Source organism: Rhinopithecus roxellana, chromosome 4, assembly GCF_007565055.1.
Source record: "Rhinopithecus roxellana isolate Shanxi Qingling chromosome 4, ASM756505v1, whole genome shotgun sequence".
NCBI classification, from domain to species: Eukaryota; Metazoa; Chordata; class Mammalia; order Primates; family Cercopithecidae; genus Rhinopithecus; species Rhinopithecus roxellana.
This window is the reverse complement of record NC_044552.1, coordinates 66,393,917-66,420,504: the sequence shown is the minus strand read 5'-3', so window position 1 is coordinate 66,420,504 and position 26,588 is coordinate 66,393,917. Positions and strand designations below refer to the sequence as shown.

The window sequence follows — 26,588 nt, the reverse complement described above, 5'->3', positions numbered from 1 at the left end:
CTTGAGCCTATGATTTCGAGACCAGCCTGGGAAACAGAGCGAGAAAAAAAAAAAAAGCAAGGAAATGATCAACATCACATTCAGTTAGTGTAATGTGAGGAGAATGAGAGAGAAATGAAAAAGGGAAGGGGTACACAGAGAGATAACAGTATACTTAATTCCCTTAAAAATCATCTCAAAAAGAAAAAAAGCAGAAAGAAATGGATGATCAATGAGTTAGAATATGAATATAATTGAAGCCTTTGCTACTGTATTGTTGACGAGCTTTCTAAGTGTGTATCTGTATCTTACTGCAATAGAAGGGTTTAAGCACAGAAGCTTGGTTTTGAGGGAGGTCTGTAGCAATCTCTGTCCTTTGGCAGTGTGCCTTCCTGTTACTATCATGACGCCTCTTTTCAGTGAAGATTCTTGAAAGAGTAGTCTGCAACGCTGTCTTTATTTCTTCCATTCCCACTCGTCTCTCAACCCACTCGGACTGGTCTTGTAGCCCCACACAATAGTTAAACTGTTTTTGCCAAATCTCTAGTGAATCTGTCCTTTGTTTTTTCTTTTCTTTTCTTTTTTTTTTTTGAGACGAGTCTTGCTCTGTCACCCAGGCTAGAGTGTGGTGGCATGATCTCAGCTCACTGCAACCTCTGTCTCCCAGGTTCAAGCAATTCTCCTGCCTCAGTCTCCTGAGTAGCTGGGATTACAGGTGCCCACCGCCACACCCGACTGATTTTTGTATTTTTGGTAGAGATAGGTTTTCACCATGTTGGCCAGGCTTGTCTTGAACACTTGACCTCATGCTCTGCCCGCCCCGGCCTCCCAAGGTTCTGGAATTACAGGTGAGAGCCACCGTGCCTGGTCAAGAAGGGCTTGTCCTTTATTTTTTCACACTGACCGTATTGGAAGGTTTGGACCTACCTTTCTCTTGTATTCCTCCCTCTGCTCCACGACCACCTTCTCTCCTGCCTCTGCTTATTCCTGCCTCAGCCTCCTGAGTAGCTGGGAATACGGGCACCCGCCACCACGCCCGGCTAATTTTTTGTATTTTTAGTAGAGACGGGGTTTCTCCGTGTTAGCCAGAATGGTCTCGATCTCCTGACCTCGTGATCCACTCGCCTCGGCCTCCCAAAGTGCTGGGATTACAGGCGTGAGCCCCGCGCCCAGCCCCTGCCCTACTTCTTAACAAAACAGCAACAATGCAAACAAATCCCCTACCAGTCTACTCTGCAGAGTTTTATTCTTGAAATAGCTCTTGTGGCTATGAGAGTTCAATGCCAGTATCTTGAAAAGACTCAGAGCAGTGCCTGGCACCCATCAGCATGATATGATTATTAAACTTTATTCACGTTTCTTTTTATATTTCTTTCTTTCTTTCTTTTTTTTTTTTGAGACTGAGTCTCATATTGTCACCCAGGCTGGATTGCAGTGGCGCAATCTCGACTCACTGCAAGCTCTGCCTCCCGGGTTCACGCCATTCTCCTGCCTCAGCCTTCCAAGTAGCTGGGACTACAGGTGCCCGCCACCACGCCCAGCTAATTTTTTGTATTTTTAATAGAGACAGGGTTTCACCATGTTAGCCAGGATGGTCTGGATCTCCTGACCTCGTGATCCGTCCACTTCGGCCTCCCAAAGTGCTGGGATTACAGGCGTGAGCCACCACGCCCAGCAAGCTTTATTCATATTTCTTAGCTGTCGTTGTGGTTTTTAAAAATAAGAGATGGGGTCTTGCTATGTTGTCCAGGCCAGTTTTGAACTCCTGGGCTCAAGAGATCCTCCTGCCCCAGCCTCCCAAATCACTGGCATTATAGGTGTGAGTCATCACATCACACCCGACCTCTGTCACTGTTTTTAGTTCTGCTTCTATTATTATTATTATTAGAATGTCTGTTATCTGTCTCCATTATTCACTACTATGAGAGATTATTTCAATTAATGTATTAAGTATTATTTAAGGTGGTTAGTCTTCTGAAAAAATTAAGGAAACTTTTCATGTTTTCACAGGTAAATGTTTATTAATTGGATGCTTTAGATTCTCCTTTAAAAAGTTGAGTCTAGTTTTCCGGGAAGGATAAAAAACGGTTGTGATGTCAGGGGTTTCTGGAGAAACATCCCTAACAGCTCTATCAGTGCTGTGCCGATTTGGTACGGCTCTAAAATAGTCAGGAATTTTTGTGGCTTGGTTGTTAAAATACTGGTAGCTTGAAATTGTCAATGATGTGAGGGTTTGTACCATGGAAATTGACAAAATCCGCAAGTTAGGGCTCCTGCAACCAGAGAGCCCATTTTACCAGCATATCACTGTATGGTTTTTGCTAAAGATTAGGATCACTGAGAAGTCTGATGTAATGACAGAGCATCTTACTGTGAATTTTAATACATCTTGGGGTAAATTTTGCTTGCAAGGTTTAACAACTACTATATGGATTGTAAGTCAATATAGTAGTTACCTGTAACCTGGGCATTAGTCTCATCATTCAACATCAAAGGAGTTTCCTTTGTGTATTTTCTACTGTTCTATGTGTTTTTGAGTGATTCGTGGCCAAATGAAGTTTTTGAACCATCCTTTAAAAAGTTAAAGAAAAATACACTTCTTCAATAAAAAAGAAATACATATTTTCAAAGAAAATTTTCCCCTCAATTTTAGAACCAAGTTAGGGGAAAATTAGATTTTAAGAATAATGTTTTAGTTTTACCTATAGCATTCAAACTGGAAGAAAATAGAATGAGAAAATATCTTACTAGGCTCTGAATATTTATGATGATAACAAGTTATAATTTCCCCTATTGAAAAACCATCTCATAAAATGCTCAACTGGTTGCTTGCTTTTTTTTTTTTTTAACTTACCTAGTTAAAAACCACATGAAGATCTTTTTGAAACTGACTAGTTCGCGGGTTCCACTTCCTGTTGTGAGGAGTAAAATCTATCTTAGATGCAATAAAGTTCTCAAAGATTGTTTTCATTGTCTCATGTAAACCAATTTAGGTTTCAAATTCATGTATATTAAGTGAAACCGAAACTCCCTGAATTTGTTATTTCTATAATGCAGTCTGTTTCTGGTCAGGGAGAACAGTTTTAACAGTTAATAATTTGCTTTAAGAGAATTACTGTCAGAACAGGGGTGACTCAATGACCCAATAACTAAGCTCCCCTCTCTAAAAAAAAAAAAAAAAAAAGACTTTCTTTGGGTTGGGTGCCCGCTCTGCTTGGGGTATTGTTCTCATCCCATCCTAGGCACAAGAACATGGTATAGAACAAGGGTTGGTCTTGGGCAGAATTGAGACAAAGCTCACATTTTGGGGCTTTCCCTGGAAGTAGCCCTAAGGTTTGAAGGTGGAGCTGGAAGGCTCCAGTCCCACTGGGTGCTCACAACGAATGGGTAGAGAATGCTCACTGGTACCCAGCTGGGAGTGATGGAAGGAGCATCACTCCCTCTCTGCCTTGGCTGATCCCATTGCTACCCTCCAGGGACTTCTCTCTCATTTGTTCATCTGAAGGCTGCTCTTCTTGTTTGAACTAATGTAATTTCATCTTGTTCATTGGGGGCCTGAGCACTCTAGGAATGACTGTTAACAACGCCCTTTTCTCCCTATTAGCCTCGTTCTTGGTTTGTCTTAAGTGCCCCCTAGGAACTCCTGGACCCCAGATTTCCCAAATCTTATCCAGCATCTAAATTCACGTATTCTCTTCTTTGTCCTTAGTCTTGGCTCTCAGCTAACATTTAGCCACTCAAATGATATACATATTTGGGCAAAAATATTTTGCCAATAGGTACTAGTTGGGTTTTACTGATCTCAGAGAATTGGCATATCAAAAAAAGGTCCCAGGAGATGATTTGAGGGAATGACAGGAACTTTAGAACACAAACAGGTCAGTGTGGGAGATATTTGTGAGGTGAAGCTGAGACTAGGTCTTTTTCATGATAACTTGCCTGGATTTTAGTAACATGCCATGATTATAACATGTCTATCTTTGCTTAAAATTTAAGGCAATTATTGCCATCTTTATGGGTGATTAATTTTGGGGGGGATAAATTTTACTCTAACATTTGTCAGATGAAATGTCAGTGCAGTATTTTGTGGGATGTGTATTTCCCAGGAAATATAATTTAGACACTTTAGCTTCATTATAATTGCTGAAGGAAACATAAATCATACTTACACAAATCATGATTTTTTTCTGTTTATTAGATATAAAGTATTTGTTTATGTCAACGATATATTATATTACATATACTCACATAAAGGAATGTTGTTTAGTTCTCAGAGGATTTTCACAAATAAATCTTGTCAAATCTTTATAAGGCCTATAGGATTAGAATTATTATCAGTATCTTCATTTTATAAATGAAGAAGCAGATTCAGAGGGTGCTATTTTCTTGGGCAACACAGCTACTAATTATAATAGCCAGGAATTAGGCCAGGCGCGGTGGCTCAAGCCTGTAATCCCAGCACTTTGGGAGGCCGAGACGGGCGGATCACGAGGTCAGGAGATCAAGACCATCCTGGCTAACACGGTGAAACCCAGTCTCTACTAAAAAATACAAAAATCTAGCCGGGTGAGGTGGCGGGCACCTGTAGTCCCAGCTACTCGGGAGGCTGAGGCAGGAGAATGGCCTGAACCCGGGAGGCGGAGCTTGGCAGTGAGCTGAGATCCGGCCACTGCACTCCAGCCTGGGTGACAGGGCAAGACTCCGTCTCAAAAAAAAAAAAAAAAAAAAATATAGCCAGGAATTGGTTCCAGGCCTCTGGATTTAAAGACCCTCTCCTCTTTTCACTGTCATATCCCTTCTTCAAACATACAGTAGAACCATATACAATAGCTATGAGATCAATAGTTAGATATGTAGAATATAAGCCAGGCATCTCTAGAAAACATTATAAAATGCTGTACTAAGATTGCATACCAAATTTAGAACTGCTTTTCATTTTTACGCTTTTTTCCCCCTGAGTTCTCTACCTGTTAACAGAAAAGGTTATCTTTCAAATTTAAATCAATTCAGCTTAGATATTTGTAAAGAAAAAACAAAACTTCTTTAAGCACATTTTTTTTTCTCTCTACACACACAGACACACAAATATTTGAAAATACTTAAAAATATTTTTTATTTTTGCTGGTAGTCTGATTCTATGTTTGTTTAAAATGTATTGTGTAAAAATTGTATATTTCATACAATATGTCTTATTTGAAGATTTGAAGAGCTAGTACAGAATAGTAGGTGGTAGCTAATTTATCTTCCATAAAACGTGAGAAATATTCAGAGATATTTCAATACAATTCTGTAAATAAGAATTTCCTGATAAGGAGGGTTGATTGCTACTGAACTCTCACTAAAAGAGGTTGTGGAATTTCATTTTCTGGGATATTTAATTCATGTGGTTTAGGTGTAACCCTATGTGGGAGCAGGACTATGAACGGAATAGTCAAGTGACTCTAATATTTTGAGATTGTAGCAATTATCCTCCAGGTTGATCTGAATAATCATTGTTATTTAGAAATTGCAAAAGAAGCAGATCTGTTTTTCCTTCTCTCACAAAAACACAAAAGGGGAAATATTTTTTGATTTTTAAAACTTCCGTGAACACTGTGCTATCATAACTAAAGTAGTAGCGAGAGAGCAGCTAGTGGGTGGGAACAGGAAACATTAGTGATAAATGCTCTGTGACATTTTTTTTTTTCAGGTTCAGCTCAATGTATATTGATTCTAATTAGCACATTTTGTGCCTCAGCTAGTAGCTCCCCGTTAGCTCTGCCTGGAGAGGTTTTTTTTTTTTTAGATTCCATCCTGCTCATAAACACTGCCACCTCCTCCCTCCTTCTCTCTTTACAAATGTTACAACACAATCAGAAATTTCCTCTTTTCTTTCCTTCCTGCATTTTCAGCAGGTTCCCTTGCGTCAGAAGCCGAGGAGGAAAACTCAAGGTAATTAGATCTCCTTTGTTTCTTTATCTCCTTTTTGTGTGTGTTGAGTGTGGCTTTCCTCCGGGATGCCTTCCTTGGGATCAGATTTTTGTCTCTTAATGCTAATATGAGGAGGTGGATGGCAGATTAATTTTTGGTTATTGTTGAATTGATTTTAAGAAATGACGACATGCTGTTCATTTGGATTAATCCCTCGTGGTATGTCGAAAGAGCTTAGAAAAACTGGCAGTGAGTCGGGAAGTAGCTGTGTTTTGAGGTGGCCATTAACCCTTTAACATCTATTGCATAACTACCGCTGTTATTGTTGAGAGGAGCGATGTTACTGCACTGATATGCCTGTCAGCCTTACGATTTTAATTATTTTCAACTTATTCTTGGTGAATACTATTCTTAGACTAATACTTGCATATCAGCCCCGCTGCGCTGTTTCTTTGGCTGTATCTTATACCTTCTAAGCATCAAACGAATGTTTAAAAATAAAACAGACACATGGCTTTTTTTTTTTTTTTTTTTTTTTTTGCATTGGTTTTGCATAGGCTTTGCATAAATCTTGGTGAAAAATCCAACTCCCTGGGGGGGTTAACAATTAAAAGTTGCCTTTCACTCTGTCACATAAATCAGGATAATACTTTACCTACCAAATCAGGGTAATACTTTACCTCTTCATGTAATCGTTGCAGGTTTTCTCACGATGAGTCGGAGGAGGATATCGTGTAAAGATCTGGGCCATGCTGACTGCCAAGGGTGGCTGTATAAGAAAAAGGAAAAGGGAAGTTTCCTAAGCAACAAATGGAAAAAGTTCTGGGTGATACTGAAGGGGTCGTCACTGTACTGGTATAGCAATCAAATGGTGAGTCTGCTTTCTTCCTCCTGTTCCCAGCCATTTTAATGAGGGGCACGTTAAAGGGATCAGGTGATCCCTGTGGGAAAGTTAATTTTGATTTCTGGGAATTGGAGCTAAGTAAATAAACAAATAAGTTATAGAAGCCATTTCTGGTCCAGTAGATATGTAGGTTATGCTATTGTGTTTTATGGAGAAGAAACCCATCCTGTTTGGCTACTCTGGTTGGGGAGGAAGGGAGTGTTGACGTTTACATCCTTGCTAAAGGAGACTTTTAAGTTCTGTTATAATGTTACTATTCCATGAGGGATTGTAATAGTTTCAGGATTTATGTGGGCATCACATAACATAGCACCTTTACATAGTTAAGGTCTCTCTACTAAAAGGAGACTCAGCTTCACGACCTACAAGGGTATCAATTGATTCAGTTCAGAGAAGCTTTTTCAATTTCTCCTCCTTTACTTTCTTCTTCTTCTTCTTTCCCCCTGACCTGCTTTATCAGATGGGTTGGTTTGGAATCACTAACCCCTATGCCAGCTTTGCGTTGGCAACGGTCACCTCTTGTCCCCTGGTGTGCTCTGTAATGGCATTAAACTAGTCGTGCTTAGACAACATTTGAAAAGATAATTGCCTAGTTTATTCCTTAAAAAGTCAGTATACTGTTGTGATCTGCTTCCCAGGCTAGTTTTCTGTTGAAAATGGCTGGAAATAAAGTGATTGTTAGAAAGCGTGCTGATCTTTCATGACCTGAATCCTGTTGAAAGTGATGATGTTGTTGAACGTCAAATGAGGATGCGTTTCCAAGGAGGAATGCTCTCCACAAGCCCCGGTGAGGTTTGATTGCTGCTCTCAGGACAGTGAGAGTCTCTGTGGCACTGTGAAGATCAGCATTGGATGGCCTTTAATCAATTAAGGGAAAAGTACTTAGGAGTTGCTTATAAGCCAGGAAAGTTCTTTTTATGTGACATTCTTCTTGTGAAATGACGTGGGCATGCCTGTCATTCAAGCAACAGAGCTGTACATCATGTAACTTTATACATGCAAAATAAGTACTGCATATGGTTTGTGGGCCAAATTTTTAGTTGATGCATTTACATTCACTAGCCACTAATTAATTTTTGTTACTCACATACCCCTGGGCACCTGTTCATTAAAGATTTGGTTAAACCGGACCCAAATCCAATTCCAGTGCTGGGAATAAGCACACTCCTCTCTGCTCCTCTGCCTCCAAACTTATTGCCCCAGCTTCACCTCATGAAAAATGTGGCACAAAGCTCCTCTTTGGGTTCCCTAAAAATACATTTTTTTTTTCAAGCATTTGGTGAGTTATAACAACTTTATCAAAGTTTTAAGGGATTCACAAAAAGTCACTGGCAGAGTGTGCAGTTTTCCACTGGCATCCTTTTTCTCTCTTTTCTTCTCCCCTCCTGAACACATTCTTCATCTTGTCTAGCATGAATGGTTTTTCCCAAATTAAGGCAACCTGGGTCTGCGGTCTTGCCTTCTACTGTAAGAGAGTTTTCCTAAACAAATACAGCTTCCTTCTTTTTTTTTTTTTTTTTTTGACGGAGTCTCGCTCTATCGCCCAGGCTGGAGTGCAGTGGCCGGATCTCAGCTCACTGCAAGCTCTGCCTCCCGGGTTCACGCCATTCTCCTGCCTCAGCCTCCCGAGTAGCTGGGACTACAGGCGCCCGCCACCTCGCCCAGCTAGTTTTTTGTATTTTTTTAGTAGAGATGGGGTTTCACCATGGTAGCCAAGATGGTCTCGATCTCCTGACCTCGTGATCCGCTCGTCTCGACCTCCCAAAGTGCTGGGATTACAGGCTTGAGCCACCGCGCCCGGCCAGCTTCCTTCTTAAGAGGAACTAAGGTTAATATAAATGTCTCTTTCTTGTTTCATATTATTTCAGGCCCCTGTTTTGGGGTAGCTGTGGCAAGCGATTGTCCTCTTCATCTTTTATAACATGAGAGAACCTGCTGATTTACCTTTTAATAGTGGTCAGGGCATTTCCAGAGGTTGTTAGAAAGGTTGGATGCTGATAGAGCTTGGCATGTCTGTGGGAAGTAATAAAGCTTGGATAGAAGCAAGACGTTCATCTTCTCAGGGAATCAAATTATTCAGCAAATATGTTCTGTCTGCTGTCCCTGTCTTCACAGAATTTAAAGGAAGTTCTTCTGAACCACACAGGCTTCCAGATTGGGTTGGCTTGGCCTCATCAGCTCATTCAGCTTATGATTCTCTTAGAGGAGCCTATTTTAGGCATTAGGAACTTCATGCTTCCACAAGGAGCAGCAGTGTTGACAGACTAGGCTAGAAAGAGGAAAGGGATAGAGCCTTAGATACACTCACCCATTCCTGCCCTGGCTTGCTTTCATGGCAATACAGAAAGAAATATTCAGGTTGCAAAGCATGTACTTGAATACAGTTAGGTTAGCAGCATTGAATGGAGAATAAGCTTGCCATTATCTGGCTAGGGAACTATAGGATTAAACTAATGGTATGCAAACTAATGGTTATAAAACTAATGGCATGTAGAGGAATTCTTCTTCTCTCTTCCTCCACCACACACACACACACACACACACACACCCACCCTGAATCTTAATTATATGTGTATTGTGGGGGAGAAAAGGCTACTCAATGAATACTTAATTAGCAGTCATACTCCTCTTGTCTGTGTGGACATCAACTGTGAAATAAGACCCAAGCATGTCCTGTCAAGCCAAGAAGCTTTATTTACTTTCTGCCGCTTAAAAGAATTCAGATTCAACAAAGTCACTCTCAAAGCACCTAAGCCTAAGCACGTAAGAGCAGAATTCTCATTCTACCTTCCATGTTCCTTAACCTTGGGTTACGACCAGCCCTGTCCCTATACATTCTCGTATAACCTAATGCTGAGAGGTAGCAGAGTACATAGCATCTTAGGAAGAGCCACCTGTTACTTGGTGTCTACCCTAGGCCAAGGGATAGATGATTCAAGGTATTTTGCATATATGCTCTCATTTACTCCTCAGAATCACCCTGAGAGGTAGTAATTGTCTCCACGTTTTGAAAGTGGGATAGACTGAAATGCAGAGAGATTGTGTCAATTATCCTAAGTCACACGGGAGTAAAGGGAAAAAAACAGATTCACATTCAGGTCCCTTGGACTCCTAGGCCCATGACTTACAGCATACCAACCTGACTCCCTCTGGGGCCAGGATCCATGACACAATTAAGACCACCCTGTTTTCTGCCTTCAACGGGGTTCTGAGAGAACAGCTGTAGAAATGAAATTTAGGGTAATTCTCCTTTGAAACCACATGTGATCTCATTGTCATTGACTCTCTTTGCTTGTCTCCTCTATCATTCCCTGACACTGCCTGGGAAGACCAGCATCGCCTCTCTTCTGTTTTGTGCTGTTGTTACCCAGTGACCCAATGCATGGTCTACCTTTTTCTTTCACCACACGTTGCTGCTTCAAACTGTACTACCCAGAATTCATTGAGAACAGTCAAGTCCAGAGGCTCATCTGCCATTTTTCACACCACATGCTATGTGCTTAGAGTGTGGTGCAGCACACAAGATTACTCGCCAAGTCCTACAAAACCATATGCAAGTTTAACAGCCGTAGAAATCCAGGCTGGTAAAATCTTGGATTTAAAAATCCATAGTTTTGTTTTCCCATGCCCTTATGAGAAAGTACAAACTCACTTTCTGGTTTGTGGGAATCACCTTAACTGGTAACCTTTCTTACTTCCTCACACTTGTCAGCCCAACCCATTTAAAGATGGCACTTCTTTCAATTCCTGTTAGCACATGGTCTGGCTTTCTCTAAGCCTTCGCATATGCTATTTCCCTGCTCAGAAAACTCTGTCTCCATGCCCTGAAGTCTTTCTCCTATCCAATTCCATCAAGCTTATCCCTCCTTATAGGTCACATTTTAGCTTAAATAGCCTTCTTCTAGAGGCACGTACCTTCTCCCCTGACCTAAATTTGACTTCCTCTCTGCTCCCCGAGTGACCTATACTTTTCTTTTCTTTCTTTTTTTTTTTTTTTTTTTTGAGACAGAGTCTGGCTTTGTTGCCCAGGCTGGAGTACAATGGTGTTATCTCGGCTCACTGCAACCTCTGCCTCCCAGTTTCAAGCGATTCTCATGCCTCAGCCTCCTTGAGTAGCTGGGATTACAGGCATGGGCCACCATGTCCGGCTAATTTTTGTATTTTTAGTAGAGACAAGGTTTCACTATGTTGGCCAGGCTGGTCTTGAACTCCTGACCTCAAGTGATCCACCTGCCTTGGCCTCCCAAAGTGCTGGGATTACAGGTGTGAGCCACCTCGCCTGGCCTATACTTTTCATACTATCATACTTGTCCTCATTTTTGGGTACTTGCTTGTCAGACTTGCTGTTTTCCATAAGTGATCATTTCTGTAGGACAAGATCATGGGTGTATCTTCAGCAACTTACTCCGTGTCTGGCAGTTAATAGGCTCTCAATTAATAGTTCTTGATTTCATATATAAATAAGAATTAAGAATCTCTAGCATTTACATTGCCCATGGGAATTTCGAGAAATGGAGTCATGTGTGAGGACTGATTTTGACAGAAAATAATTTTCCAGGAGAGGATTTCCACCTCTGTTTTTAAAAACAGATATGGGAAAAGGAGCAATCTGAATTTGCTAGAAAGGCCCAAGGTTCGGATTAGGTCCTGCGCAGCTGTTCCCATTTTGCTAACACATTGTTAGGATCTTTGAGGAGTAGAGGTGGGAGACGTGCATTCTGGGGACTAATGTGAACAAAGGAATGAAAATATAAATGAGCTGTGCCAACCCACTGTGTTAGTGATTATAATGAATTCTCATAATAGCCGAGCAAGATAGATTTTATTATTCCCATTTTTCAAGGGAGTTTACTGAAGCTCAGGGAATTTAAGTAACTTGCTCAAAGTCTCATAAGGAGTAAATAGCAGAGCTGGGATTTGAAACAAAGGTTTCCCAACAACAAAGCCAGGCTCTTTTCCCCAGGCTGCACGGCTTCTCCATTTGGAGGTGACTTAGGGCCAGTGAATGGAGGACTGAGACACGTAGTGATAGTGTAGGAATGTAGGTTTGATCCAGCAGGCAGTAGGGAGCTACTGCCTATTCTTGAGCCGGAAGGTGAGCACGTGAAATTGGCATGCGAAAAATATGAACCTAGCAGCAATAAACTGGATATTTTGGAGAGTGAGGGAGCTGCCAGAAGGCCAGTTAGGAGATGGTGAGAAAATGCAGGCGTTCAGACATGAGCTCCGGGACTAGAGTGTGGCCATCGTGAGAATTTAGGACACACTATGCAAATAAAAAGGGGCAAGGTTTGAAGAGTGCTTGGATATAAGACACAAAAAAATTGAAGCTAAGATAAGCATGATTCCAAGTTTTAGAGCCTGGGGAGACTGGGAAAATAATATGAAAATTGAGGGACAAAGAGTTTGTGACTAAGAAGGGTGGAATTTCATTTAGATTCACCATTGCTTACTTTTTTTGGTTTATTTTAGTTTTGTATGTTGTTTCTTTGTATGAAATGACTTGATACTTGTGTTTTTTAGTTTTCATTTATTGACACCATTTGTGCCATTGCATCACCAGTTCAAGGAAGCCTTGAGGCCCCTGGGCCTCAACTAGAAAAAGTGAATCATCCAACTATCTGTTTCTCTCTCTCTCTCTCTTTTTTTTTTTTGAGACGGAGTCTTACTTTGTTGCTAGGCTGAAGTGCAGTGGTATGATCTTGGCTCACTGCAATCTCCACCTCCTGGGTTCAAGTGATTCTCCTGCCTCAGCCTCCCGAGTAGCTGGGATTACAGGCGTGCGCCATCATGCCCAGCTAAGTTTTGTATTTTTAGTAGAGACAAGGTTTCACCATGTTGGCCAGGATGATCTTGATCTCTTGACCTCATAATCTGCGTGCCTCAGCCTCCCAAAGTGCTGGGATTACAGGCATGAGTCACTGCACCCGGCCCCAACTATCTATTTCATAAAAACTTTAGACAAACTGAAGAGGTTTGTAGGTTAATATCTGGTTTAGTATATATTACAGAGACTTTAAAGTTTTTTGCGAATCCAATGTGTCTGTGCAATTGTGATTGTATTTCTTCTTTACTTTCTGAATGGTGAAAGTTTTGCATGTTTGGGGATTGAAGTAACTGTCTGCACGAGACGTGTTCCATCTCTAGCTGCATGTGCACTTCATGTGAATTTCAGAGGATCTTATCTTTGGAAGGCATATTTCTTGAAATCAGTTTTATGAGAATCTCTATAGTGAAGATCTAATCACTTTTTACATTGGGCAGAATTTACCCTTGTAGAAAATGTTACTTGAAAGTCAAACTGTTTGCTTTTCATGAGACAACTATTCTGAAAGTTTCAGTAAATATAGAGTACGCTTTTTTTTTTCAGCTCAAAAAAAATAAAGATGGGATTAACTTTCCCTGGGAAAGTGACATTAAGTCTTCTGAACCTTTCATCGGTAGCTATAGATTAGCATACATTTTGGAAAATGTCTGAGTGAGTTTACAATAGATGCAAAAAAATTTTATAGGAATTTATGAATACATTAATCATAGCTTATTATATTCTTTCTCCCCCAGCTCCAACATAAGCAGCGGAGGACGTATTCTTTACTTGTCTGATTTAAACTGTGTCTCTATATCCTAGAAGTTGGCAGGTACAGAGCATGTACCAGTATTTTTTGAAGGAATTGCTTAATTATTACATTACTTAATTATCAATTAGTTGTAGGAACCAACTAATTAAATTGAGCATTATTGTTGAACACTGACGTGTTCCCAGACTTCTACCAAAATGAGAATTATGGGCTTTTAATTTATTTGAACTCTTTATTTATTTATTTATTTATTTATTTATTTATTTATTTATTTTTTGAGACAGAGTCTTGCTCAGTCGCCTAGTCTGGAGTGCAGTGGCGCGATCTCGGCTCACTGCAAGCTCCGCCTCCCGGGTTCCCGCCATTCTCCTGCCTCAGCCTCCCGAGTAGCTGGGACTACAGGCGCCCGCCGCCACGCCCGGCTCATTTTTTGCATTTTTTAGTAAAGACGGGGTTTCACCATGTTAGCCAGGATGGTCTCGATATCCTGACCTCATGATCCGCCCGCCTCGGCCTCCCAAAGTGCTGGGATTACAGGCGTGAGCCACCGCGCCCGGCTGAACTCTATATTTATTGTCTTAGCCAAGAACCAGCCTCTGAGCGTATCCCAAACAAAACTCTAATGTTTTGAAATGTTTCTTCAAGGTTGGGCGCGGTGGCTCACGCCTGTAGTGCCAGCCCTTTGGGTGGCTGAGGTGGGCGGATTACTAAAGGTCAGGAGTTCAAGATCCGCCTGGTCAACATGTGAAACCCCTTCTCTACTAAAAATGTAAAAAGTAGCCAGGCATGGTGGCTATGCCTGTAGTCCCACCTACTTGGGAGACTGAGGCAAGAGAATTGCTTGAACATGGAAGGTGGACGTTGCAGTGAGCCAAGATCACACCACTGCACTCCAGCCTGGGCGACAGAGCGAGACTGCGTCTCAAAAAAAAAAAAAAAAAAAAAAGTTTCTTCAGTGAAGACAATTCAAACTAACCATGTGAAATTGATGAACTTTTGACCAACATATGTTCCTAGAATTTGTATTAGAAAGGAGGATGAGAAGGTGGAATGTTGACATGTCTAGACAGGGCAAAACGTGACATTTCTGCAGCTGTAGGTGACCGGTTTACCATAAGACAATGACTCATGGATCAAAGGGGTAAAAATACTTGCTTAGTTAACATTTGGAAACCTAAATGTTAGAATGATTGAGGAGTTTCTTGAAATCTGTTACTTCTGACATTGTAATTTCACATGCGTGGAAATTAATTTTTAAATGGGTATTTGGTTTATTTATTGTCTATAATGTATCATTGTGTTCTAACAATTATTTTCGTTTGCAGATCCTTGAATGTATTTCTAAAATAATAGTTCCCCTGTCCTAGCTTTATGCCCACACTATCTGTAGTTGGGATAGGCAGTTCTCAATAACTTCTTGTTGCTAACTCCATGTCATATGGGAACAATTGCTCATGTTGCCAATATTATTTTCCTTTAAATTCTTTCCAAACTTTTCAATATTAATTGTGAAACACCGAGAGCCAGGAAATGTTGGTTTCTTTTGTCTTGTTCTCAGAAGGTGGTGATATGCTTGGGCATTGCCAGAGTGAATGCTGTGGTTGGGGTATTTTAGAGGACAGTCTTCTTAGCTCACAGCAGTGAGGTGCCCACTCAGGGGACACAGCCTCCCTCTTTTCTCTGGTGGACAGTGCATAGTACTTTTGTTGGTGTTTCCATACTTCTTCTTCTTTTTTTTTTTTTTTTTTTAAAAACAACAATATAGAGTCCAACTTCTTGCTTTTTGGAAATTTAAAGTGACTGAAAAATGCTTTAAAAGATTATACAAGGCCGGGCGTGGTGGCTCAAGCCTGTAATCCCAGCACTTTGGGAGGCCGAGACGGGCGGATCACGAGGTCAGGAGATCAAGACCATCCTGGCTAACACAGTGAAACCCCGTCTCTACTAAAAAAAAATACAAAAAACTAGCCGGGCGATGTGGCGGGCGCCTGTAGTCCCAGCTACTCCGGAGGCTGAGGCAGGAGAATGGCGTGAACCCGGGAGGCGGAGCTTGCAGTGAGCTGAGATCCGGCCACTGCACTCCAGCCTGGGCGACAGGGCGAGACTCCGTCTCAAAAAAAAAAAAAAAATAAATAAATAAATAAAATAAAATAAAATAAAATAAAATAAATAAAAGATTATACAATAGGGTCAGGCATGGTGGCTCATGCCTGTAATCCCAGCACTTTGGGAAGCTGAGATGGGAGGATCACTTGAGGCCAGGAGTTTCAGACCAGTTTGGTCAACATGGTGAGACCACATCTCTTAAAAAACAGCTAAAAATTAAAATAAAAATTGTAAAAAAGATTATACAGTAGTATGTGCTCATAGGAAAAATTTGAAAATAGAAGTAAGTGAAATAAAAAAAAGAAGACGGACATGGAAGCAAACAGAGATAAATAAATGATTTAAGATCATACAGGGTCAGCCGGGCGTGGTGGCTCACATCTGTGATCCCAGCACTTTGGGAGGCCAAGGCAGGCAGATCACCTGAGGTCAGGAGTTTGAGACCAGCCTGACCAACATGGAGAAACCCCGTCTGTATTAAAAAAATAAAAACAAAAACAAAATTAGCCCGGTATGGTGGTGCATGCCTGTAATTCCAGCTACTCAGGAGAGTGAGGCAGGAGAATCGCTTGTATCTGGGAGGTGGAGGTTGCAGTGAGCCGAGATAGCACCATTGCACTCCAGCTTGGGCAACAAGAGTGAAACTCCATCTAAAAAAAAAAAAAAAATCATACAGCTTCCTACCACCATGGCATGAGTTTAGACATTTTGATGTATGTGTTTCCAAGCATTCGTTTCTATGTTTTACAAAAATAAAATAATATTATGCATGATGCTGTTGTCATTTGATTTGCTCACTAAGTAATACCTAGAAACATATTTCCATGTTGATACATGTATATCCACAATATCATTTCTGATGGCTGTAATAATTATATATGAATATATGATAGTTGATTTGCCAATGTGTAGAATGTAAAATCAAAAATGCCTTTTATCCTAAAATTGTTTAAAATAGTTAACAGGAAATAGAGTACATAAGTGCACACACACTAACTTAAATATAAATTAATATATATTGAATTGATGTTTATAGTGCATAAATGTGTATTGGCACATATATGTATGTATATAAATATTAACATATATCTAGATATACATGTGTATAAATATACGTATATGTATATGTGTGTGTATATAATTTGATCATTCTTGAAGCAAGCCGGCAGTAAGGTGGATTTCGGCAGCATGGTATAAGGGACATACGGCACCTGGATTCTAGTCCTGTACTTTATTATGAGGTCTTGTAGCTCTAAGTCAGTGATGCAAATCTCTATGCATCTATTTTCTTGCAAGTAAATGTTGACCAAGAACACCGTCTCTATATTATTCAAAGCTACTTTGAGAAGATCGAATGCATCTAAAAGCAATATTTAAAAAATCAAAGGAATGTATACAAAGAAAAGCAATGTGTTTGCTGAAATATTGAGATTTTAGGATGCAGAAGAATTGTGCTAGGAATTTTCAGACACCAGGAATGGTTTCTCTCAGTGACTATGACCTGTCCTGTGTAGGAAAGTCTAAAAATGTACCTACCGACCCCATGTAAAGGATGATTTTAAGCTATAAGACAGGGGAAAAGACTAGAAGACATTATGTACTTGTCAATACAGAGTTTTCCACCCTGGAGGAAGAGTTCAGGTAACACATGAGTTAGTGGTGAGAGTGTGGGCGCATTTCCCAAGCAACAGAATGCAAAGTGGCCCATGGGATGAGCTGAACTTTTCATTAGGTTTGAGGATTTTCCTGAGAAGTCTTTATTTGAAGATTTACCATCTGTCTCGGGCAAGCTCTTTTAAGGGTCAGGTTCCAGCTGCCTCTTCTACAGACAAACTAGACTCATCTGTCACTGTGCTGCTGTGTTTAATCTTCCATGGAGCATATTTCAAGAAGATTTCAAAAGGAAACTATGCAGTGGAAAGTTTAAAAAATATTGGAATATTTCTGTAAGGAGTCAGAATTTAGCGAAGCATGTTTGAAACAATGTCTTAGAAAAGATGCAAGGAAAAGGCACGCTGCAGGGGAAGATATCCCCGGGCTCACAGTGTAGTATCTCTACATTCCCTTGAAAGCAAATGCACCCAATTTTAATTCTACCTTGATTCTACCCTGATGCTGAGGCTCCTTGACGGCCTGGGCAAACCACCTACCATCTCTGGGCCTCGCTTCTGTGTCTGTTCAACAGAAGCATGAATAGATGTCTGTTACCTGTGGAAGAGATGGTGCTCATTAGCAGCCTGTCAGCCACTGATATTTTCACACCTTGAATCTTGTAAAACTCACCGTGGCAAATGCATTTTCATTTTTTACTGACAACGATTTCAGAGTAGTAACTTTAAAATTAATTTTTTTAATGAAGTTTACCATCTTAGCCATTTTTAAGGGTATAGTTGAGTGGCATTAAATAAGTTCCAATTACTGTGCAACCGTCAGCATCATCCATCTCCAGAACTCTCATCTTGCAAAACTGAGACTCTGTACCTATTAAATAATAACTCTCCGTTCCTTCTCCTCCCAGTCGCTGGCAACCACCCTTCTACTCTCTGTCTCTATGAATTTGACTACTGTAGTTCCCTCCTGTAAGTAGAATCATACAATATTTATCCTTTTATGACTGATCTATTTTACTTAGCATAATGTCTTCAGGGTTCATCCATGTTGAAGCAGGTCTCAGAATTGTCTTCCTTTTTAAGCTGAATCCTATCCCATTGATGTGTGTACCACATTTTGTTCATTCATTCATATTTGTTGACAGACACTTGGATTGCTTCTACCTTTGGGCTATTGTGAATATTGCTGCTGTGAACATGGCCATACAAATATCTCTTTGAGACCCTGCTTTCAATTCTCTCGGTTTTATACCTAGAGGTGGAATTGCTGGATCATATGGTAGTTCTATCTTTTTTTTTTTTTTTTGAGGAACTACCATGCTATTTTGCATAGCAGCTACACTATTTTACATTCCCAACCGTAGAACACAAGGGTTTCAGTTTCTCTACATCCTCACCAGCGCTTGTTACTTAATTAATTAATTATTTACAGTAACCATCCTAATGGGTGTGAGGTACCATCACACAGTGGCTTTGATTTGCCTTTTCCTAATGACTGTTGTCCTTGAGCAACTTTCACATGTGCTTATTGGCCATTTCCTTATCTTATTGGGAGAAATATCTTTTGCCATTTTTGAACTGGATTTTCTTCATGGTGGTGGTGGTGATGTATTTTAATAGTGCACATGAAACTCATGAAAACAGCTTGAAGAGATTTGAAAGTTCCTGAAGTATTTGATAACTTCACATTGCATGAAGGCAAGATTATGTGGTGTGTTGACTGGGATTTTGAAAGAATTAACCTTGTCTTCTTTTTTTTTTTTTTTTTTTTGAGACAGAGTTTTGCTCTTGTCGCCCAGGCTGGAGTGCAATGGCACGATCTCAGCTGACTGCGACCTCCGCCTCTTGGGTTCAAGTGATTCTCCTGCCTTAGCCTCCCGAGTAGCTGGGATTGTAGGCACCCGCCACCATGGTTGGCTAATTTTTTGTATTTTTAGTAGAGACAGGTTTTCGCCATGTTGGCCAGGCTGGTCTCAAACTCCTGACCTCAGGTGATCTGCCCACCTTGCCCTCCCAAAGTGCTGGGATTAAGGAATGAGCCACCATGCCCGGCCTATTACTTCTAAATCTCTAATATTCAAAGAGAATGCATCTGATTTTAAATTTTCTTAAATGGTGCTCCTTTATCTATTCTTCTCCCAAGTCATGCAATAACCATGGATGGTAGATGAATTAGATAGCAAGAGATAAAATTTAGTCTGTAATGGTGAGATTTTATCAAATTTCTTACGATTCATTTAAAACCTTTCCTTCATATGTATTGTTTTCTTTCATTTTTTTTTGGCTATGCTGTTGCAGAGACCAGCCCATATATGTGAAAACAATAGCACATTTGGGATTTTCAAGCTTCCAAACGAATAGGGCAGAGATGAGACTGAGCCGAAGCTAAGGTTTTTACACGGCAGAGAACAATTACACAACACTCTATTAAATTTTGAGGTTTGCATCTTAATCGTTTTTGAAAATTACATTTCAGAAGGTAATTCCTATCTTTGTATGTCAGACTACCTGAAAGTTCACTAGTAGCTTAATTTCACTTAAAATATGATTTTGCTCCAAGAAGTCTCCTTACTTCAGAGCCCTTTCCCTCTTTCTCCATAAGGAGAGAATGAAAGATTGTGAGTGGCTAGCTAGGAGAGGTGACTTACAAAGCATAGAACAGGATGCCAGCCACTTCTTGGTCACCAATCTAAATATGATGTAATGTGATAGTGAGATAGTCATATCCTTGGTTGACTTTTAGGAGGGAATAGTAAGGAGGGATTGTTGTGCTGAGCAGTTGGGCTGTTCTTGGGAGGGAATGTTTTCTGCAAGGGGAATAGCACCCTGGTTTAGGTTTCCCAGAAGCAGACTCTTAAGAAGAGGATTTGGGTGCTAGCAGTTTACTTGAGAAGTGACCCAGGAGATACTCGGAAAGGGAATAGGGAAGTGAGAGAGGGTAGAAAAGTTAGTTAATAAAGTTCTCCTTAGCAAGCAGGGTGTGACTGTGGATAACCAAAGTTTCATCCTGGGGAACCCTGGAAGCCTGTGAAAAACATGTACCCCAGAGTTTTCACACTAAGGGAAAAAGGAACTGGGATATTGATTTGTTTACTTATGTATTTTTCCTTTTTTAGAGATGGGATCTCACTGTCATCCAGGCTCAAATGTGGTGGTGTGATCATAGCTCACTGCAACCTCCAACTCCTGGGCTCAAGCAATCTTCCTGCCTCAGCTTCTTGCATAGTTGAGGCTACAGGTGCACATAGTTGTGCTTTGCTAATTTTTGTATGTTTTTTAGAGAGATGTCTCACTATGTTGCCCAGGCGGGTCTTGAACTCCTAGCCTCAAGAGATCCTTCTGCCTTGGCCTCTCAAAGTGCTTGGATTGCAGGTGTGAGCCATGGTGTCTGACCTAGCTGGGGGCACTTCTGCCCCAAGTCCCATTCGTTGCTGGTTGAGAGCTCGTCCCAGGGAGCAGTGATCTCTGAGGACTTCTGTACAGGTGAAAGAGTGGAATAGGGCAGCCAGAGAAGCTTTCCCACAATGAGATGCAGGTGCTGGTGCAGGAAGTCTTGCCAGTGTGCCCCGGGTGGTAAGGACAGGGCATGTGTCAGGGTCACTGAGAGTAAGTGATCTCCTTACTGCAGAACCCTCCCCTCTTCCCCCTGTTGGAGCCTCAGTATCCCCAGAACCATCCTCATTAGCGTAATCAATTCTTTCTGTCTGTTTTTATAATCAATGCCAAGATTCTCTGGGTTCTGTAGGAAATTGGGCCTTTTTTCTAGCCAAAAACATTTACCAACTGTTGTCTATGTAGAATATCTATTTCTAGGTGTTTGTAAGAAAAAAGTCTCTCTGGATCTAAATCTAATTATATTCATAGGGTAATGTTCGCTAAACCCAAATGAAACAATATTTTAGTAAAAATATACCCCAAATAATACATGAAGAATATAGTAAGTTTACTAGCATTATTATTCTCCAAATAATCTAAAATGTTTTTTTCAACCATTAATCTGATGCAAAGAAAAGAGAGGAGAGCTGAGACACAGAAACAGCTAGTCGGAGGGCTCAGCTTACAGTGCACTCAGTCAAAAAACTTATTTTGCACTTTTGGAGGCCGAGGTGGGCAGATCACTTGAGGCCAGGAGTTTGAGACCAGTCTGGTCAATATGGCGAAAACCTGTCTCTGTTAAAAATACAAAAATTAGGTGGGCATGGCAGCACGTGCCTGTAACCCCAGCTACTTGGGAGGCTAAGGCAGAAGAATCACTTGAACCTGGGAGGCGGAGGTTACGGTGAGATGAGATCGCACCACTGCGCTCCAGCCTGGGTGACAAGAGTAAGACTCCATCTCAAAAAAAAAAAAGACCCTTATTTTACATTAATTTCAGGGTCAGTCCTTCTCTTTTGTTTTCCTTTCACCCATTTTCCTGCTTTTCTAGAAACTAGTAATAATAAATTCTTGGATTTTTTATAGCTTTATCAAATTTTACATTATTACATACATCTATGTTAATTTCTATTTAGTCTGGAGAAGCTGGTTGTAGCTGCTTATTCACTGTGAGGACAGTGGCTCACAGAAGTTAAGTACTCTGCCTGGGATGTCAGAGTATGTGGCTTGCATCGAGACATTAATTCCAAATCCAGGGTTGTTTTTTTCTGTGCCATGCGTTGACTGCAGATTCTCTCCTCCTCCCATTTCAGTTCCTGAACCTATTTTAGCTCTGAAGAATTTCTTCCGTCTTGTCTTTAGAATTATTCGACTGTTTGCTGGGTCCTCGTCTGAGTCCTGTCACTTTAATAGTACCACATGGGGGTTCCCATAGTATAATGCCAGGCTAGCTTGGTGTTCTAGCTTCTGGCACTTGGCATGGGATTACTTTTCCTTTTAAGGCTGTGATCGTAGTACTGCCTCACTGGCATATGCTTAGCACTCAATAAATGTTAGGTCTTATTAGATGTTACTCAAGATTATTATTTCTTAAAAGGATTCCAAGCACACTCCCTACCGTGTCTGCTTCTGATATCTACAAGAAAATAAAATACAGACATTTTTTCTTTCTTTTGGTGCAGTGCTTGTCACAGCCCGATGCTAATACGTGCAGCTCTCTGTGATAGTTGCAGAATGTAGATTGTGTTGGTGTGCTAATCTTCATTTTTCCTTTTCTGAAAGGAAAGGGCAGATGAGCTGCAATGCCATGGATGCTATTGTATGGAGAGAAGGAGGGAAGCTTTAGATTCGGTACAATTTTAGAGGGGAAGAAAAGAAAAACCTACCAAGACTATGTAAAGATGACAATAACATGTCATTGCGAAGAGTACTTACTTAGCCTGTGTGCCGTGAAGTATGTATAGTCAAAGTTCTGAGGTGTCTCAGAGCAATGATTATTTGTGTAGTGCTATGTCACCATGTTTACATTCAGTTAGGTTTGTTTCTATTTGTTTTTAATTTCGAGAATTGTTTTTCTTTTTCATGTTTGTTTTTGATTTAAAAAATCAATCATGTACCCGATTCCAAAGTCAAAACTGTAACAAGTTACAACCAAGTCAGTCTCCTTTGCATCTCTGTTCTCTATCCTCTTTCTTCCCCCTTTTCTGTTTGTTTTTGGTTTATTTTTCCATGTTTCTTTTCGCAAATACAGCAAGTGTGTATATTGAGTCAAATCCCATCCTCCTTTCTTACACAAAATTAGCATATTGCATATATAGTACTGAACCTTACTTTTTCTCTCACTATGTCCTAGAGATTGCTGTATGTGTCGTATGGCACTTTTCATAGTTATTCACTGTGTGTGGATGCCGTAGTGTATTCAACTGTCCCCTGATGATAGGCATTTGCATTCTTTGCAATCCTTTGTAAATACAAACAATGCTGCAATGCACATGTCATTCCATATATTCTCCAAGGTATAGTTAGGACAGATCCCAGAAATGGAATTTCTGGGTCAATGGGCAAGTGCGTTTTTGCTGATTATTATCCAGTTTCCTTCTGTTGAGTTCCATTTTGCATTACCACTAGCAATGTGTAAGAATGACTATTTCTCCATAGAACTAGAACTTTTACAGTGAATTTTAAACTATCTTTTCTTCGATCTCCATTTACTTGCACTTTCTATTTTAAAGAATATAATTCAGATTTCTCTAGTGGTCATGAGTGTGTGTGTAGTGTGAGAATCTAGTGACAACTGTTCTAAGGTGGCATGAGAATGGGCAGCTCAGCTCAGAGTTTAGACCTCATCTGTTTCCAGTGCCCTGGGGGTTCTGGGGAATAACTGAGAAAACAACAGATTTACGTGGAGAAATGGAGACTTTTGCAGCTTCTCCTGATTCAGATCATCATTGGGTAACCTCATTAAATTTGCTTAAGGTAATTTCAAGAATTTCAATTCTACATTCCCTTAAAACACAAAAGTATATTAGAAAGAATTTTTTTTAGCTAATTTTTTCCTTGAATTCAAGATTCTATTGAAGACCTAAAATTTATTTAATAACAGGTTTTAGGGGAGAAAACGTTGCAATGAAAATATACATAGATTCTAAGGTGCCTTCTGATTTCAGAATTATTGAAGTGTAAAGAAATCAGGGCTTTAGAATTAAGGAACTATGGTTTCATTGAAAGTAGAGAGAGAATATTACTTTTCATTTTTTAACCAGGAACTACATGACAGTTTCCTATATTACCATTCATCTGCTTCTGGCTTGGTCTTCTTTGACCTACTTAGACTCGCGAATACACGTCACTCTCATTTCTCCTGGTCAGCCTTTCTGCTTTTCTGACATGTGTAGGTACCTAAGAAGTAATTTTGTATATTTTCCAAAATGTTTGTGGTATAAAAAGGCCAAATGTTATCATGGTAATGAACACTTATTTTTGCATTTAAATTCTAAAATCTGATGTCCTATTTTAGTTAATTTCTAAAATACTTTATCTTTTTAGAGCAGTTTTAGGCTCACAGCAAAATTAAGAGGAAGGTACAGCTATTGCCCATCTACTCCCTGCCCATACTCATGCACAACCTCCCCATCATCAATATCTCCATCTGCATGGGAGATTTATTATCATTGATGAGCCGACATTGACACATCATTGTCACCCAGACTCCATAGTTCATCCTGGGTTCACTCTTGGTGTTGTACATTCTGTGGGTTTGGACAAATGTATAATGACATATATCCAGTTTTAAAAAAATACAGTGTATTTTCACTGTCCTAAAAAGCCTCTGTGCTCTGCCATTTAAACATTAAAATTTAATGTTCTATTTTAGTTAATTTTTACAAATGTCTGAAGTATGGCAAACATTGCATGAAATATTTGTGTCTCCAAAATTCCTATAGTCCAAGCTTGAAACTATAGTTAAGACTAAACCATGGAGTATTGGAAATAGAAACCTAATTTGGTATCTGAAGTTTGAACCAATCATACTGAATCGTCAGTGGGATTGTCAGAAGCCTCCTATTTCACCTGCTTCCAAGTCTCACTGATGGCCAACTAGGAGAGATTTCATTTGCATATTATTCTCCAAACTTCTTCTACACCTCATGTTTTTAAAAACAGCTGTATTAAGGTACATTTTATGTATCATAAAGTTCACACTATTCAAATTTGCAGTTCATCCATTTTTGGTAGATTTACTGAGTGGTGCAACCATCATAATAAAACAGTTTTAAATAATTTTTATTGTACCAATAAGATCCTCCATCCCTATTTACAGTTAATGCCCACCCCTAACCCCAGGCAACCACTGTCCTGCTTTCTGTCTCTATAGATTTGCCCTTTCTGGACATTTCATGGAAATGGAATCACACAGTCATAAGTGATCACTTGTGTTTCACTTTCACTTAGCAGAATGTTTTCAGGGTTCATTCATGTTTCAGCAAGTGTCAGTGGTTTGCTCCTTTTCATGATTACATAGCATTTCATCGTATGGCTGTGTCCTACTCTATTTAGTAGTTGATGGGCATTTAGGCTGTTTCCAGTTCTGGGTTATTATGAATAACGCTGCTGTAATGATTTGCACACAAACCTTTGCATGGGCATTTTTATCCGTTCCTCTTGGATAGGGGTAGAATTGCTCAGTTGTATGGTAATTATATGCTTACATTTTTTAGAAACTGCCGAACTGCTGAGTGTGGTGGCTCACGCCTGTAATCCCAGCACTTTGGGAGGCTGAGGCAGGCCGATCACGAGGTCAGGAGATCGAGACTATCCTGGTTAACACAGTGAAACCTCGTCTCTACTAAAAAAAATACAAAAAATTAGCCAGGTATGGTGGTGGGTGCCTGTAGTGTCAGCTACTAGGGAGGCTGAGGCAGGAGAATGGCGTGAACCCAGGAGGCGGAGCTTGCAGTGAGCCAAGATCGCGCCACTGCACTCCAGCCTGGGCAACACAGAGAGAGACTCCCGTCTGAAAAAAAAAAAAAAAAGAAACTGTCAAACTTTTTCACACTACCTTCTGCATCTCATTTTAACACTTTATTGTTAGAGGAAAAAGATTATAGTTCGTTCATTCATTCATAAAATGTATTTATTTATTTTACATGTACTTATTCCATACCTTATAAGTAAATGTATGAACAACACAGTTATTACCTTCAAGGTACTCACAATCCACTGGAGAAGCAGGCAAACAACCAGATAACTAAATACAGTAAAAGGAATGTGTTTCTTCTGAATTTAAGATTAGATTTGGAAAGAGAAGTTTGCACAATGGCCAAAGGATGGGTTTGATACCTCTGGCAGGAGAACAAGTTTTTTATGATATCAGGATTTCGAGGGAAACTTGCAGGTACCCATATAGAACCTGGAGGAAACCTTTTTTTTTTTTTTTTTTTTTTTTTTTTTTTTTCAGTAGAGACAAGGTCTCCCTGTGTTGCCTGGGCTGGTCTTGAACTCCTGAGCTCAAGTGATCCTTCTGCCTCGGCCTCCCAAAGTGCTGAGTTTACAGGCGTGAGCCACCCCATTTGGCCACCTGCAAGAAACTTTTTAGAAAGTTAGGAATTGAAGAAGAAGGATCTCATTCAACAAACTCATTTTAGTTAATATAATAGGCAACAAGGGATCTGGAGAAACGTAGGAGGAGGAAAAGGAGGAGGAAGAGAAGAAAACTGTCATTCTCTCAGGATTTGCCCTGTGTGATTGTCATTTTTGAGGCATTTTTTTTTTTGCAAGTCAAATAAGCAAGGACCGTTTTTGACATAAATTATCTGTGATTTTGAATATAACTCAACTGTCTTCAGAATACAAAAAAAAAGCTTCTGCTTTTAAAGTGATAATTTCCTGGGGAAACACTAAGGTGTTTTCACCCAAACGTATTTAGGCTCCTATTTAAGGGAATGTCAGCTGTTTCACTTATGCAGAAAAGGAATCCACCCAAATGAAGATTTACCATTTATTTTTTACATTGATTAGATTTAATTAGTTATTATTATTATTTTTTTGAGACACATTTTAACTTTGTCACCCAGGCTGGAGTGCAGTGGTGTGATCACAACCCATGACAGCCTCAACCTCTGGGCT

At 40.1% G+C, this 26,588-nt stretch overlaps 1 protein-coding gene across 5 annotated transcripts in view; it reads left to right on the top strand.

The window, feature by feature from the left end:
• Positions 1 to 26,588, top strand: part of IPCEF1 (interaction protein for cytohesin exchange factors 1) — a 206,888-nt gene that overhangs the window by 108,947 nt on the left and 71,353 nt on the right. For 3 of the 5 annotated variants that reach the window (XM_030928346.1, XM_030928347.1, XM_030928344.1), the window contains 2 exons: positions 5,871 to 5,910; positions 6,591 to 6,760. In XM_030928346.1, the coding sequence (XP_030784206.1) occupies positions 5,871 to 5,910; positions 6,591 to 6,760 (210 nt within the window). The remainder of the gene's footprint in view (positions 1 to 5,870; positions 5,911 to 6,590; positions 6,761 to 26,588) is intronic. The other 2 variants (XM_010357563.2, XM_030928345.1) reach the window with 1 other exon arrangement.